The 14,832-nt window shown below is 32.5% G+C and overlaps 3 protein-coding genes across 4 annotated transcripts; 1 reads left to right on the plus strand and 2 right to left on the minus strand.

Annotated features, from left to right (window-relative positions):
* Window positions 1-158: 158 nt before the first annotated feature.
* LOC123882080 (probable 60S ribosomal protein L14) lies at window positions 159-1,802 on the minus strand. The gene is made up of 5 exons (XM_045930870.1): window positions 1,711-1,802; window positions 1,526-1,627; window positions 707-836; window positions 506-618; window positions 159-396 (listed from the first exon to the last, which is right to left on the minus strand). Exons 1-5 carry the CDS (start codon window positions 1,711-1,713, stop codon window positions 343-345), a joined length of 402 nt encoding a protein of 133 aa, XP_045786826.1. The 5' UTR covers window positions 1,714-1,802; the 3' UTR covers window positions 159-342.
* Window positions 1,803-6,766: 4,964 nt separating this feature from the next.
* Window positions 6,767-8,261, plus strand: LOC123882082 (pathogenesis-related protein STH-2-like). Its single transcript, XM_045930874.1, has 2 exons — window positions 6,767-7,585; window positions 7,706-8,261. The coding sequence occupies exons 1-2, from the start codon at window positions 7,402-7,404 to the stop codon at window positions 8,002-8,004; spliced, it is 483 nt and encodes a 160-aa protein (XP_045786830.1). The 5' UTR covers window positions 6,767-7,401; the 3' UTR covers window positions 8,005-8,261.
* Window positions 8,262-9,072: 811 nt separating this feature from the next.
* Window positions 9,073-13,231, minus strand: LOC123882081 (probable polygalacturonase). 2 transcript variants are annotated; one of them, XM_045930872.1, is made up of 6 exons: window positions 13,015-13,231; window positions 12,131-12,451; window positions 11,331-11,451; window positions 10,897-11,071; window positions 10,737-10,807; window positions 9,073-9,972 (listed from the first exon to the last, which is right to left on the minus strand). In XM_045930872.1, exons 1-6 carry the CDS (start codon window positions 13,018-13,020, stop codon window positions 9,284-9,286), a joined length of 1,383 nt encoding a protein of 460 aa, XP_045786828.1. In that variant the 5' UTR covers window positions 13,021-13,231; the 3' UTR covers window positions 9,073-9,283. The 2 variants fall into 2 exon arrangements, with proteins under 2 accessions (XP_045786828.1, XP_045786829.1); XM_045930873.1 differs by having other exon boundaries at window positions 13,011-13,223.
* Window positions 13,232-14,832: the final 1,601 nt, after the last annotated feature.

Raw genomic sequence — 14,832 nt, forward strand, 5'->3', positions numbered from 1 at the left:
AAGCATAGTTAACCAAGATTTAATCAAACTAATAGCAAATCCAATCTTACACTTAGACTAACTCTAGTTTACTGTTTTGAATGAAATCCAATAAATGACCACCAAATTCGGTGTTGGATTTTGATTCGTATGAGAACATCATAAAAACCAAAACATCATCAACAAGCAAAAGCAAAATTTAGTTCCATTGGAAAAATGACATCAATCCACTAAATATGAGCTCTCAAAATAAACCTTTCTAAGAAGTCACACAATGATTACATATAATCTCATATAACAAACCGAAGTGTACTAATCAAAAGAAATCATAGGAAAATTAAAAAATTGATCATTAATTAAAGCCTAAGCTGCAGTCTTCTTCAACTTAGCAAGTTCTTGCCTTACAACAGCTGCCCTCTGCATAAGCCACAAATGTATAACATTAACTTGAGAACTTAATTTGATCACGTACAAGACGATACTACTAATATCAGAAACAAGAAAAAGTTTATAAATTGAAACAAACCTTGATCTTTGCCAACATGATCTTGAACCTGTCAAAGTCATTGAGGGCTGCCCTTCTCTTCCTCACAATCAATTTCCTGCCCCACGAGCTCTTTTCCCACTTGTTCTTAACATCTGTTCAAGAATAAAACATATCATTAACAAAAGACTACAACATAAGAAAAAAATCGACTTCATAATTTTTTTGAAACCAAGTACCAACCTGCAGCTTCCATGGCTTTGATGAGATCCTTCTTCTTGGGGACTCTCTTAATCTCAATCTTGATGTCAGTGAGTGAGAGCCTCTTGAAATTTATCGGAGATCTCTCCATGTCAGGAGCATCAACAAGAGCCTGCAAACATATGATACATAAATTACTGATATATACTTTCAACATAAAATTCACAACAAGCATATCAAATAATGCATACAACTCACAAGATGTCAATACCTACACGAAATTTGCTCAAAACTTCACTTAAAAACATGGCCAAAAAACCACTTAATCGCTACAGAAAACCTAAATTTACCACAAGCAATACAAAAAACCCTTTATTCAACTAAATTTGATGTCACAAAAAACCAATTCCTTCTTAGACCATCAAATTTGCTAAAAACTTCAGTTAATGCAAAACATGGACACAAAACTCCTTAAAACAGAACAAAGCAAAACCAGTAGCTACAGAAAACCTAAATTCACTATATACAAACAACACATACAAACTCTAGCTTTATTCAACTAAATTTGCTGAAAAAATCACTTAATTCAAATCACTTAACGCAAAACATGCATACAAACTCCTTAAAACCGAACAAAGCAATACCAATAGCTACAGAAAACCTAAATTCACTAATAAAAAAACACTGTAATTTTTTTCCCAACAATGAAAATCATGACAGCATTTCATCAACACCCAGATATAAAAATTCAAACTTTATTGCTTAAAGTTTCTAAGAAACCAAACCTAAAACATGGGCAGCAAATAGATCTAATAGAAAAACAGTAACAAACAAGAGAAAAGGAAACATTAATGTACATACTCTGGTTTGGTCGATGACATCAACGATAACAACGAGTCTACCATAGTCTTTTCCATAGTTGATCTGAGCAACCCTTCCAATCTCAACGAATCTCTTGAAAGGCTGCAAAAATGAAGAAACAATTCAGAAAATAATGAAGAAATAGGAAGAAAGAAAAGATGAAAAAGCGTGGTTAGAGGACTCGCCATTTTCGCTAGGGTTTGTGAGATTCAAGGTTGAAGCACAGAGAGAGTGAAAGAATGTGAGAGGCGGGTTTTGTTAACGTCATTTGTTGGGTTGGGCTTAGTGACGGGTAAAATCTTTGAGCCCAATAAGAATTTGTCCAGACTTCTTCTTTTCGCGCCGCTGGAATGTTCTTGTTCATCATTGGAAATTTCAAAAATATCCCTTGCTACTTAAGTAGTGAACTTGGGGGATGCAAAATCCGAAAAAAATAAAAAATAAAAAAACAGTTCGCATCCTAAGATACGAACGATATAAAATCTAACATTTTTGTATCTCTCACCCTTCTTTTCCATAAACAATACATTATAAATATTTGTGAATGATAACCTATAAAAAGTACCCGATTAATTATATTATAGGACATGATTAATCAAAACATATATATTATAGTAACATTAAAATAATATATTAAGTAAAAAAAAATACCATGATATATTAAATGTACATGATATGTGAGATTTTTCCTTAATGATATTTCATACATGATATATGAGTTTTTACATGTGTTTTACTTTTACCAAGTGAAAAAAGATTCCCACTGGTCACTACCCACCCAGGTTTTTTTATGGCCGATAGTCCTCGTCACTGCTCAGCAACAAAAATTTCTGAAATTCGTGGTTGCTTTCTGTAGCACAGTATTATTATATATCACGGTTGTTTGTTTTCAACAGCTTTTCACTTGACGTTATACCCTCCACCCCCCACATTAGCTACACGCAATCCATCCAAAGCACTGCCAACTGAAAATGTGAGCAGAGCAATGATTTAAGGACAATCATATTTTCAATACATACGAGGTTTATAGCTATTTGTTTCCCATTTTTTCAATACACTTTCAAAAATTTATTCCTCTAAACCATTGTTTTCAAGGACAAGCATATTTTTTTATTTTTTTGTTGACGAAAGGACAAGTGCATAACCATATGTAAACAAAAGTTAGGGTTAACTTTCTTTCAATACATTTTCGATTTATTGTAAAAAAAAATACATTTTCGATTTTACCATTTTTTGAAAAATATTGTTTTTTTGGCTATAATTCAAAATCCTAATCTGTTTAACCACTTTTTGTACATCAAAATTAAACTCTCCCATTTTTTCGGTTTTACCACTTTTGTAATAATTTGGTCCTCTATTTCTTATATCTTTTTCAATTTCATCCTTACACTAGCTACTTTGAAGAAATTAGAGCAAATGTAATGTTCACCAATAGTTACGACAATTGACGTACGAATTGAACAAATTGACATAACATAAACATTACACAAATTGACATAACATAAACATTACATTTTTTTTGCATCAGCTCTCGTCCGGTTGGTTTACAAAATAGCCATGGTATGACATATAGACAACTAATATGTCCCCAGTTCATGGTTGTGTTATTATCCTTATTACGGCGCGACCTATATTACAAAAACATTTAATCCGGTTCAAAGAAATAAGAAATTGCTGCACAACTTAACAATTTTCCTAACAAAAAAGAGATATACGAGAGATCGTTATCACACAATGCGATTTTCGAACAAAGAAAAATAAAATAGAAAACCACATATAGTTGAGAAATTGCTGCATTGATTAACGATTTTCTACTTCTAATTTTTTTTTTTATACATACAGATATGGTTGTGTGTGACATTTTGTCAAGGCACTGTGCATCCGGCGGGCATCTCGCGAACAACCTCTTAGTTTGTTTTGTCTTGTTAATGCAGAAATTTTTGTCCAGCACAACTAATATTGTGGTGTATCGGTACCGGCACTTTCTCGGTATGCGCTGAATCTTCTTCCTCACTGTCTTCCTCGAATACCTCATCGTCTTCACTCACTTCATACTCATCATACTCATTGTTTTCAATCGCTTCTCCCGGCTGGATGAGCTCTAAGTCTTCTTCAAAGTCTTGTATATCTCTCTCATATACAAGCCTTTGTACCCTTTCAAACAGTTTCCCGATGCTCACCTGCCGTCCTCTGAATTTCTTCATGATGCTCAATAGACAATGAGTAAACATCCCCCATAACCACGCTTCTCCCGAAGATATCCAGAAACTGATTCCTGGTTATCTTGGCTTGACGCGAAAATGACTCCTCTCCTTCCAATTCTAGAAGATCCTGAATAGCAACAATCTAGGACGAGATAAAACTTGCATCTAGCAGAGAGAGATTTTAGCGCATTTCTGATAAATGAATCTGTAAAAAAGATAACTATGTCAAGATAAAGATAACAATGTCAGGCAAATTATATTTAACTCTAAGTCAATATAAACATATAATCAATTATTATAATATAATAAAAAAAGCAATTTTAAGGTCACTTTAAATGAACGAGTGTGTGGCCAAATGCAATTTCTTGATCTAAAGACCATCTAAGAATATCTATATTCGAGTTTGCTCAATTATATGACCTAAATGTTTAATTTTATCTACAGTTAAATATATCAATTTTAATTGAGATATCATAGTAAACTCTAAGTCAATCTTATAAATATATCAATTTTTTAAAAAAATAAACAAACGCACCTAGTACTTGTCCCTTGCGAGTTACAAAATATCCTCTTGTATAGTTATTTCGCCGGGTTGGTTTGCAATACCCACCATGACCTGACAAAAAGACTAGTAATATGTCCCCAAATCGTGCTTCTGTTATCATCCTTTCTGTGGCACGACCTATATTACAAAGAAATAATAAATTGCTGCACAATGCGATTTTTGACTTGTAAATACAATAGAATTCTGCTTTGCCTGCTAATCTCAATATGTTCAAGTTTTTTTATAAGCATTACTTAGTATATGATTTCATTTATTGATTCAAGTGCTAATCTCAATACTTGATTCATTAATCCAACAAATATCAATGACATGATTAAAAACATGAAATCAGAAAATCTTAATCTCATGACAGCAACTATATTTTCAAGTATGCAGAATCATTATTGAGCATCAGAGCAGAAAATATAAATGAACCAAAAATCAGTTGTGTTTCCTCGACCTAAAGTCATAGGCTTAATAATCAAAAAACAATAGTAACAATTACATAATACTGAAGTAACCACTGAGATTTTCCATGACAGAGAATTATAATCAACCGGTAACTTTGTGGGGTGTGCTTTTTTTATACGTACAGATATGGCTTTTCGTGACATTTTGTCTCCGGAGTCTTCTTCTCCGTCCGGGGTATCTCCTCCGGTAAGCATCAACGATTAATCTTGAGTTGCGACGCCCGAAACCAAAATGTATCGGCAAGGCCTTGTGCATGCGGCGGGCATCTCGCGAACAACCTCTCAGTTTGTTTTGGCGAAAATAGCTCTCTTAACCATTGCATCACCTTCAGTAAAAAAAATATACACTAATAAGGATATTTTTTTATATATTTATATAAGAGTCATGTTAAACAGTGCACCCGGTGCACTTGTTAAGCATACCAAAAATAAAAATAAAACAAAAAGTTAATGTTAATAAAAACAATTTTTTACACCTTTGATAAAAAAAAATATACTGATAAGGATCTCATATTTTTTTATATTTATATAATTAATCTTTTCTTTCGCTTTTATTCATTCATGGATCCCAAAAACTCAAAACAAACACAACTTGCAAATAACATGGGAGAAAACAAACAACAATCATTCAAAAAATCTTCAAAAATGTGTTATCTGAAACAAACAACACGATAATACAACTAAAAGAAAAAGAAGAGAGATAAGAGGGGGGGGGGGAGTGAGAGAACGAGAAAATAAGATGGTACATTTCTATTCCTTCTCTACAATCTCAACCATTATAATAAATCCGTGAGACAGTAAAAATAAGAAATATCGCAAAACTAGGAAAAAATAGAAAACAACAAGCGAGAAAAGCTAGAAAAAAAAGAAAGAGTCTAGAAAAGATAGTAAAACATGGATTCCAAAAACTCAAACCAAACACAACTTCTTATATTTTGTTTAAACAAATAATATTATGTATTTCCAAACACGAGTAAGAAGAAACTTACACTTATGTTACAATTTCTCTCCATATACTTGATAGGAGGTGTGGAATGATTGGATTGAGTCGTGGGTTACCCAAATTATTTTTCTATTTTCTTAATATTAAATATCCAAATGACAAATCATCATATTTTTTCATTAAAATAACTCACCCATTGTATGTTATTGAAAAATAGTGTAACTTTTTTTCACTATAAAACATAATCACCAATTTTTTATGTAAACCCATTAAGTTACGGGTTGTATATTGTGTTATCCAAATGATTTTTTTTTATATCAAATGACTAAACAATGAGTCAATTATAAAAATTATTAAATATTTTGATTTTTCTAAAAAATAGTGCGATTAATTATGATATTTGTTTATAAATATTTTTCAATCTTTTTCTTTTTTTAAAAAATAGTGCGATAATTTATCATATTTATTTATAAAAATTATTCAATCTTTTTATTTTCTTAATAAATAGTATAACTTATTTTCACTATAAAAATATTTAACGATTGAATGATAAAACCTTTAGTATTTTCATAAAAACTATTTCAAAAAACCATAACACTAGTGGGTCAATGAATTTTTTGGGTTGGGTTGGGTCCGATTTTACCCGTAACCCCATTTTTTTATGGGGTTTTTATTTTTGAAATCCACATCCACTCAATTGTCCGACCCGACCCAACTTATTGAGTTGGATTTGGTGGGTTTGACCGGGTCGACCGGATTTGCCCAATGTACACTCCTAAAAGTAACATCTTGTTTTTTTTTTTGTTACAGTAACATCTTGTTTTGTTAAAGGTCATATTCATTGATAACATATTTTCCTTCAAAAAAAAACCATTAATAACATATTTAAACTGTAATCATTTAAATTTATCAAATTTTGATGTCAAATTTGTGTGTAAATAGCATGTCTAATAAGCATATAGTGACACAAAATTGGCAGCACGTCATATCTAACAGCTCACAAGGGTCGTGTAATTGTGTGACAAGATTGGTTGTTTTACAACTTTCAATCTTATGCAATCCCCTCTTCTATATTGAAACATTGTTAATTGTGTTAGTACTTCTGTTCCTGTTTAGATTGAACTTTAACTTTTCTTAATGTTACCTTCAATCTACCTTCCTTAAAATAAGAAAGAAGAAAATGTTTCTTTGCTTCTCTAGCTATACTATTCATTTTCCTATTACTTAATTTTTTGTCAAGGTAAACGAAGACTCAATCTTCAACCTTTGATGAAAATCTCATGCACTAGCTAGTTAGGTAAGGAACTATTATGAATCTAAATTATGAAATATGAACCTAACATAGTCAAGTCTATGATAAGGTTGGAAAATAACCTTATTTTACCAATAGCCAACTATATGTGGGGACATATAAGTTTGAATCAAGCTTATTTTTGAAACAAAAAAACACAGCCAGCAGCCACAATAATTGAAAGTCTTCAAATAAAATAAAAATTCTAATGAACAATGCTATAACAATCAAACACATGTCCATTTATGTGACATTCTCAATTCCATTCAAAATTCATTCAATTCTATCAAAGGGATCATTTCTAAGAAACTTCATATCAAACTATTGGATCTATAAAATACCAAAATCTCTCCCTTTTGATTCATACCATTCACAACTTTGATCCTTGTGACAACTTCAATCTAAAAAAACATTCACCATCACCATGGGAGTCACAACCTTTACACATGAGTACTCTTCATCCGTTGCACCATCGCGCATGTTCACAGCTTTGATCGTCGACTCGAGAAATTTGCTTCCAAAGCTCTTGCCACAGTTTGTCAAAGATGTCAATATAATTCAAGGAGATGGAGGAGCTGGAACCATTGAACAAGTCAACTTCAATGAAGGTAAGCACTTAGCAATCAAACATATATCAGAATCAGAGTTTGCCTTTAACATAAATCCAATAAGTTTATTTTTGTTACTTTCTCGAACAACTTCTTAAGTATTTCATTTATGTTATGCAGGTAGTCCCTTCAAATATCTGAAACAAAAGGTTGATGTACTTGATAAGGAGAATTTGGTTTGCAAATACACTATGATTGAAGGGGATCCATTAGGAGACAAGCTTGAATCTATTGCTTATGAGGTTAAATTTGAGGCTACTAATGATGGAGGTTGTTTATGCAAAATGGCAAGTAGTTACAAGACCATTGGAGATTTTGATGTTAAAGAGGAAGATGTAAAAGAAGGAAGAGAAAGCACTATTGGAATTTACAAAGTTGTGGAGTCATATCTGCTGGAGAATCCACAAGTCTATGCTTGATTTATTAGATATGATATACAAATTATTACAAACCTATTCAAATTTGTATTTGTTTTTTATTTTTTGCAACAGGCTAATAGCCTGTTCAAATTTGTAATAACTGTGTGCAACCAAATATAGGGACATTTAGAATGGTTGCTAAGAGTTGAATTCCTAAATAAGTTCTTATGGCATATGTGGCCATAAATGGTGGTTTGGCAAATATATTTGTACAAGTTAGAAACTATATATTGGACATTTCAATATTTGAGCTTTTATTTACCTTTTATATATTGGACAACAAACAATACATGGACAAAAAATTACTTAAAATATTACAGGGCAAAACCAGTAGCTATATTAAAAACCTAAATTCACCATAAACATAAGCAATACATACAACTCTAGCTTTATTCAACTAAATTTGATGTCATAAAATACCAATTCCTTGACCATCAACTTTGCTAAGAACTTCACTTAATGCAAAACATGGCAGGAGAGAATGAAGGCTCAAGCTGACCTCAAGAGGCCGGAGACGGAGGGAAGTTTCAAGGTGGGTGAATGAGTGTTTTTGAAACTCCGTCGTCCACATCAACAAAAAACAGTGGTATCAAATAAACAAGATAAAAAAAAAATAAAAAAAAAACCTCTAAGTGCAGATGGAATAATATGTATGATAGATCACTAAGTGATTGTGCATTATTTCTCTATAAATGTGATTCTAAAATATTCTGTATTTGATTCGACACATGAATATTTTAAGATCACATCCTTAGTAATTTTATGCATTGAGGTTACACTACAACACTCTAGTGGCATGCACTAAAAACGTTGTAAAAAAATTAGACACGTTCAACCACATCTCATCATTCACAGGGATATTTTAGGAATTCTCCTGCTCAAAGCCAGCCTGGACTTGCTTATGGTTAGCTTGTACTTGTGTTTTTTCTTCTGTTTTGTTGTCTTATTATGTTACCAAAACATATATAACAGCAACTCATGTCTCAGTCATAACCCAACTCTCTGATTGAAAACCACCCAATTCCATTACATACTTTACAGTGAAATCCCAATGGAATAACACAAAAGTAATAAAAACTATGAAATTGAGTCCTCCTTGGACATAACCAAAATTTCATTACACATGAATGAAGAAATAAACCTGTACAAAAAATGTGCTAATTGCAGCATGCAAGAATGAAAATCTAAAGATGAAAAAAATAAATAATCCAAATTAATGTCTTATTGGAAAGAATTTGACTTTTTTTTTTTAATGATTTCTTAGAAACCAAGCTATTCACTATTTCATCGACACCATGCCGGACACTGCAGTTTTCCCTTTCATACTCAACATGGAGAAACAAGATGAGGAATATTTTGAAGGGCTGTCAAGATCAGGACATGGTTTAGGGATAACAGAATCTGAAACTCCAGAGACATTTGAGCAATTCCAAGTAGTGGAGGAAGCATAATTTACAGACAATGTTATATTGGATAAGCATATGTTGGTGAATGGAGATTCTTGTAGTCCAGCAAAGCTTCCAGCAATAGTGATGTTTGTTCCAATTATATCTTGAAAAATAAAGTGATCCAAAGTTGGTAAAGCATTAGGATCAAATTTATCATCAGGATGAGAACCACAATAAGCTGTGGCAACTATTGCTGTGTTGATATTCTTCATTTCTACGTCTGATATAATTATTTCCTTCATATAGCCACCTCTTCCTCTAACAGTTCTGAACTCAATGCCACCTTTTGAGTTGTCGAGAATAACATGTTCCACAACAACATTTGAAATGCCGCCAGACATGTCACTCCCGAATGCAAGACTAGAGCCATAAGATGCTTGTAGATGTACCCTTCTGATGTGTACATTCTCGGTAGGCCTACCATAGGCAATTCCGTACTCGTCCCAGCCGCTTTTTAGGGCGATTGCATCATATCCGGTGGCAATGGTACATTCCTCTATGCAAACATGATCAGATGAATCTGGAAATATTAAGGGCACAAAGAAAATGTATAAGTTTAGTATAACAAGGTAATTTTCACAAAGTGGGCCAGATAAAAAATGAGTAAATCAGCATTTCGGTCCTCGAAATTGTAATAGTCGAACAATTTAGCCCCTCATATAATGAAGGTAATTTTCATAATGTGGACCACATACGAAATGAGAAAATCAGCATTTCGATCCTCGAAATTGTAATAGTCGGACAATTTATTCCCTCATAAAACAAGGTAATTTTCACAAAGTGGGCCAGATACGAAATGAGTAAATCAGCATTTCGGTCCTCAAACTCGTAATAGTCGAACAATTTAGTCCCTCATATAACAAACAAGGTAATTTTTACAAAGTGGGCCAGATACAAAATAAGTGAATCGGCATTCCAGTCCTCGAAATTGCAATAGTCGAACAATTTAGTCCCTCATATTTACATAACAATTTAGTCCATTAAATTAAAGAACACGAATCAATTTAGTCTCTCGATCCAAATATCTCTTTGGTGGACATCCATCAAAATCAATGAAAGATCTACATATTGACTTGAATAGTCTCTTGTTGCATCAAAATAAGCATAAAACCTTTAAAATGGTGATAAATTTGGAAGGAAAAAAACAACTAAATTGTCCGACAAATTTAAGGACTAAAATGTTATGATGTAAACTGAAAAGACTAAATTGACCCGACACTTACAATTTTAAGGATTTGAATGCTGATATACTTAATATGAAATTGTTGACCATGTGTTACTAACCTGGTACTATGCCAACAGTATAAGGGGATTCTGGAGGAGCGAAGATTGAAATATTATGAATACGTACATTGCTGCATATCAAGAAATATAATCAGATCAATATCACATTTGCTTTGAAAATACTGATTTAATTAGTGTTTAGAAGTAGCCCGGAACATGCCTGCAATAAACTGGGTGAATGCTATATGCAGGGGCATTCAAGAATGTAAGATTTGAAACTACCACATCATTAGATGCCACTAATTCAACCAGATGAGGACGGCTATAGTTCAAGGAATGAGATCTAAATGATTCCCACCACGTAAATCCCATGCCATCAATGGTTCCATTATTACCTATCAATGTCCAAAAAATATGAAAGTTTAGACCACAAAACGCCAATAGAAGCAGGAAGAAAGTTGTAATCAGTGTCAGATAAGGAAAAATAACGGTTTGTTCAAATTCGGCTATGTTACAATGCTAGCGCCGCTATTTAACAAAACTTTGAAGTTTGTACTAAATAGCGTATCGCAAAACAATAGTAATTTATTCAAATTCCACTACGCTATAGTGCCGCTATTAGACAATACTAGTAGTAATAGGGAAAAGAAAAACCTGTTATGACCACGTCATGTAACATGTATCCATTGATCAAGCTCTGATATCTTCCCCCAGGAACTTCAAGTCCTCGGCCATAAGAGGGTAAAGGTTCAACAACGTCCCATTGAGAAGGATCCTAACAAGTAAGAATGACAAGTAAAAAACCAAGTCTAATTAAGAAAAATCACGCCTTCGTAAGTGTGAGTAAGTACGAAGTTCTGACCCAAAAAACGACATCCAGCATAGCCCTGACATTGACACGTCGACAATAATAATGATTTGAGAGAATGGAATATAATTGAATGTCGGACATGACGTGTCAATGTCGGACACCAAACACACTTTCAATCTGAATTTAAAATGTCGGTGCTACATATAGGTAAGTAACTCGTAGATTGAAACACGTGTGTGTATATACTATATACTACTTGTATCGCTATAAATACATAAAAGACAATAATCAAAAGACAGATTAAGAAAAATCACACCTTCGTAGGTGTAAGTAAGTATGAAGTTCTGACCCAAAAAACAACATCCGGCATAGCCCTGACATTGACACGTCGACAGTAATAACTAATCCTAGTAATAATTTGAGAAAATAGTATAATTGAATGTCGGACATGACGTGTCAATGTCAGACACCAAACACACTTTCAACCTGAAATTTGACGTGCCGGTGCTACATATAGGTAAGTAACTCGTAGATTGAAACATGTGCGTGTATATACTATATACTACTTGTATCGCTATAAATACTTAAAAGACAATAATCAAAAGACAGCAGCGAAAAACATAAGAATAAAAAAGTAAAATACCTGAGATCCAATAATGACAGCGCCTTTTTCCAAAAAGAGGGTAAGATGGCTAGTGAGATTAAAACTTTCAGTAAGCCATGTTCCTGGGGGGACATATAGCTGAGCACCACCTTTGTCAGAAAATGACTTGAGATAAAATATGGCATTCTGAAATGCAATAGTGTTCAATGTTTTACCATCACCAACTGCACCAAACTCCAGAATAGAGACACTGTGTGGTCTTGGACTTAGTGATGGATTAAACTCACATTGCCTATCACCCCTTTCACCATTTACTCTCCCTTCATTACTCAATGCCAGCAGCATCAAAACCAATGCCACCTGAAACAATTGAATTATCCTCATCACATATCTTACTTACACAATAGTTCAAATAGTTCATAGACACAAATAAAATATTTCATTTTTGTTGATTCATACAACAAAATTATGAAATAGGGCAATTTTAAGGGATTGAAAACAATTGAGAATTATTGCTTGGAACAGAATAATAACATATTTTACATCAAACCAAGGCTAAGACAGTGATCAATATATAAAAATTGAGAATTGAAACCATTAAGAACTTTAAAGAGTACTAAATAACCAATTTCAAATGAAAGTTTGCAAATTTATCAGATCATAAAGATTACATTTTTTTACTGAAGCCGGTATCAACATTCAACTGGACTATTATATTGACTATGAAAATTTAACAAAACCAAATTCTAATAGAATCAAATAAATAATAGCATATAATAGAACCCTTTTATGAATGAAACGAAAATACAATAACCCAAAAACACGAACCTAACAAAAAATTGAACTCTGAAATTTGGTTCGTTGATAGTATTGAAAAAGAAAAGCAATACAATGAAACAATAAGCAGAGAGAAACGTACTTACTAGCATGATGTCGAGTCAAAGTCTCTCTGACAAAGAGGGAGGGAAGTGATAAAAGTGGTGACTGAGAACTAAAAGAAAAAAAAACTGCGCAGAGAGAGAGGTGAAGAAGAAGCAGAGAGAGAGAGAGAAATTTATGCAAAGGGAGAGAATATTATTATAAGCATTAATCATGTAAATGACAGAAGAGGAGAGGATTAATGGTTACTTCACCTATGACATCTGTAATATATAAATGTGTGTGTATATAAAGAGAAAAGTTAAGACACAACGGAGTACCACGGTTCGATTTCGCAACTAGGATCGAAATGAGTTTAAACAATTTGATGTTAAAAGTTAAAACAGACTCATGAACTAGGTTAAATGGATGGTGAAAAAAAAAAAGGATAAACACTCGCGACTCACTCACGAGTCATGAGCATATCCATTAAACTAACAAAAAAATTATAATTAAAGATTTTGAATTTTGAATGTCTAGGCATTTGAAATTATAAAAAAAAAATGTTTAGGTTGTTAGATTTTGTATTTTAATCAGTCATTAAAATCTGAAAATGCATGAACGATAAAACTCTCGGAGTTTTAGTGTCTACGTAATCGTATCTAGTTTGAGAAAGTAATTTTTGCATGTGCATGTTGAGAATATTCGATTTAGTACATCGAGAAATGAACCGAAACACGAGAACTCGAAATATTAAAGAAAAACTTTTTTTTTTTCAAACCATAATTAGTGGCCCGATTCGGCCTGGCCTGGTCGAGAAGAGATTCACATGGAGATTTTTGCTATTCGGGAATCTTTTTCTATGTAGTGTATTTGACTCTTCAATGGTGCCCTGGGATATCCTCGCAAGTTAGATCATATAGGTCTGATATGCGACTAATTTTAATTCAGGATTTTAAAATATGTTTATGTTACCAAATCTTTCAACGCCGTATTAATTAAAATGAGTGAACTCGATTGATTAATAGACTCTCTGCAAAACGAATAGTTTGAAATAACATGAGTTCAATTTTTTAGAAGAACTTGCTTATTTTTAAGCCGAACGCTATAGATCCTATAGAAATCGGAGGTTTAAGACAGAAAATTATAGTAAAATAATTATTATTTTTTTGTTACAAAAATAATTAATTTTAAATAACTACAATTTTTTTTTTTAAGAATCCAAAGAAATATATTAAAAATTAAGCACAAGGTATGTCTAAAGATAAGAGTTCGTACACAAAGAAAAACAAACAAAGTACGTTGAGCCCTATACAAACTTTTGGATTTAGCATATAATGATTTAAATCGTAACAAAAACTTTTTTTCCTCGCCTTAAACCACCACCAAACTTGAACTTTGGTAGTAAAGAATAAAGATTAACCTGTCAATAGTAATTGTCTTTCCATTGAACACTCTATCATTTCTAGCTTTCCAAATAGACCAGATGGAGGCTAACCAAATTGCTTGTAAACATGTTTTAATATTTTTGCTAAAACCATGAGCCCCACAAAATTGGGAAGCCAACGACATTGCATTATGGCTCTGTTTGGTAAAATTAAGCTATAAGCTGACTTATAGCTGATAAGCTAGCTGATAGCTGAAAAGCTAGCTTATAGCTGATAGCTGAAAAGCTAGCTGATTGAAATTAAAGTGTTTGGTAAAATTAGCTTTTTAAATAATTGATAAATATAAAAAGACATAAAAGGACATTTATATAGTGGGTAGTTTTTTTTAGTGGGTAGTTTTTTATTTTATAAAAAATAATAAAATTAAATTAAAGGTTAAAAATGGAAAAAACTGTAAAAAACTATAAGCTATAAGCTCAAACGCTACTTGAAATA

The sequence above is a fragment of the Trifolium pratense genome, linkage group LG4 (assembly GCF_020283565.1).
Source record: "Trifolium pratense cultivar HEN17-A07 linkage group LG4, ARS_RC_1.1, whole genome shotgun sequence".
Lineage (NCBI taxonomy): Eukaryota > Viridiplantae > Streptophyta > Magnoliopsida > Fabales > Fabaceae > Trifolium > Trifolium pratense.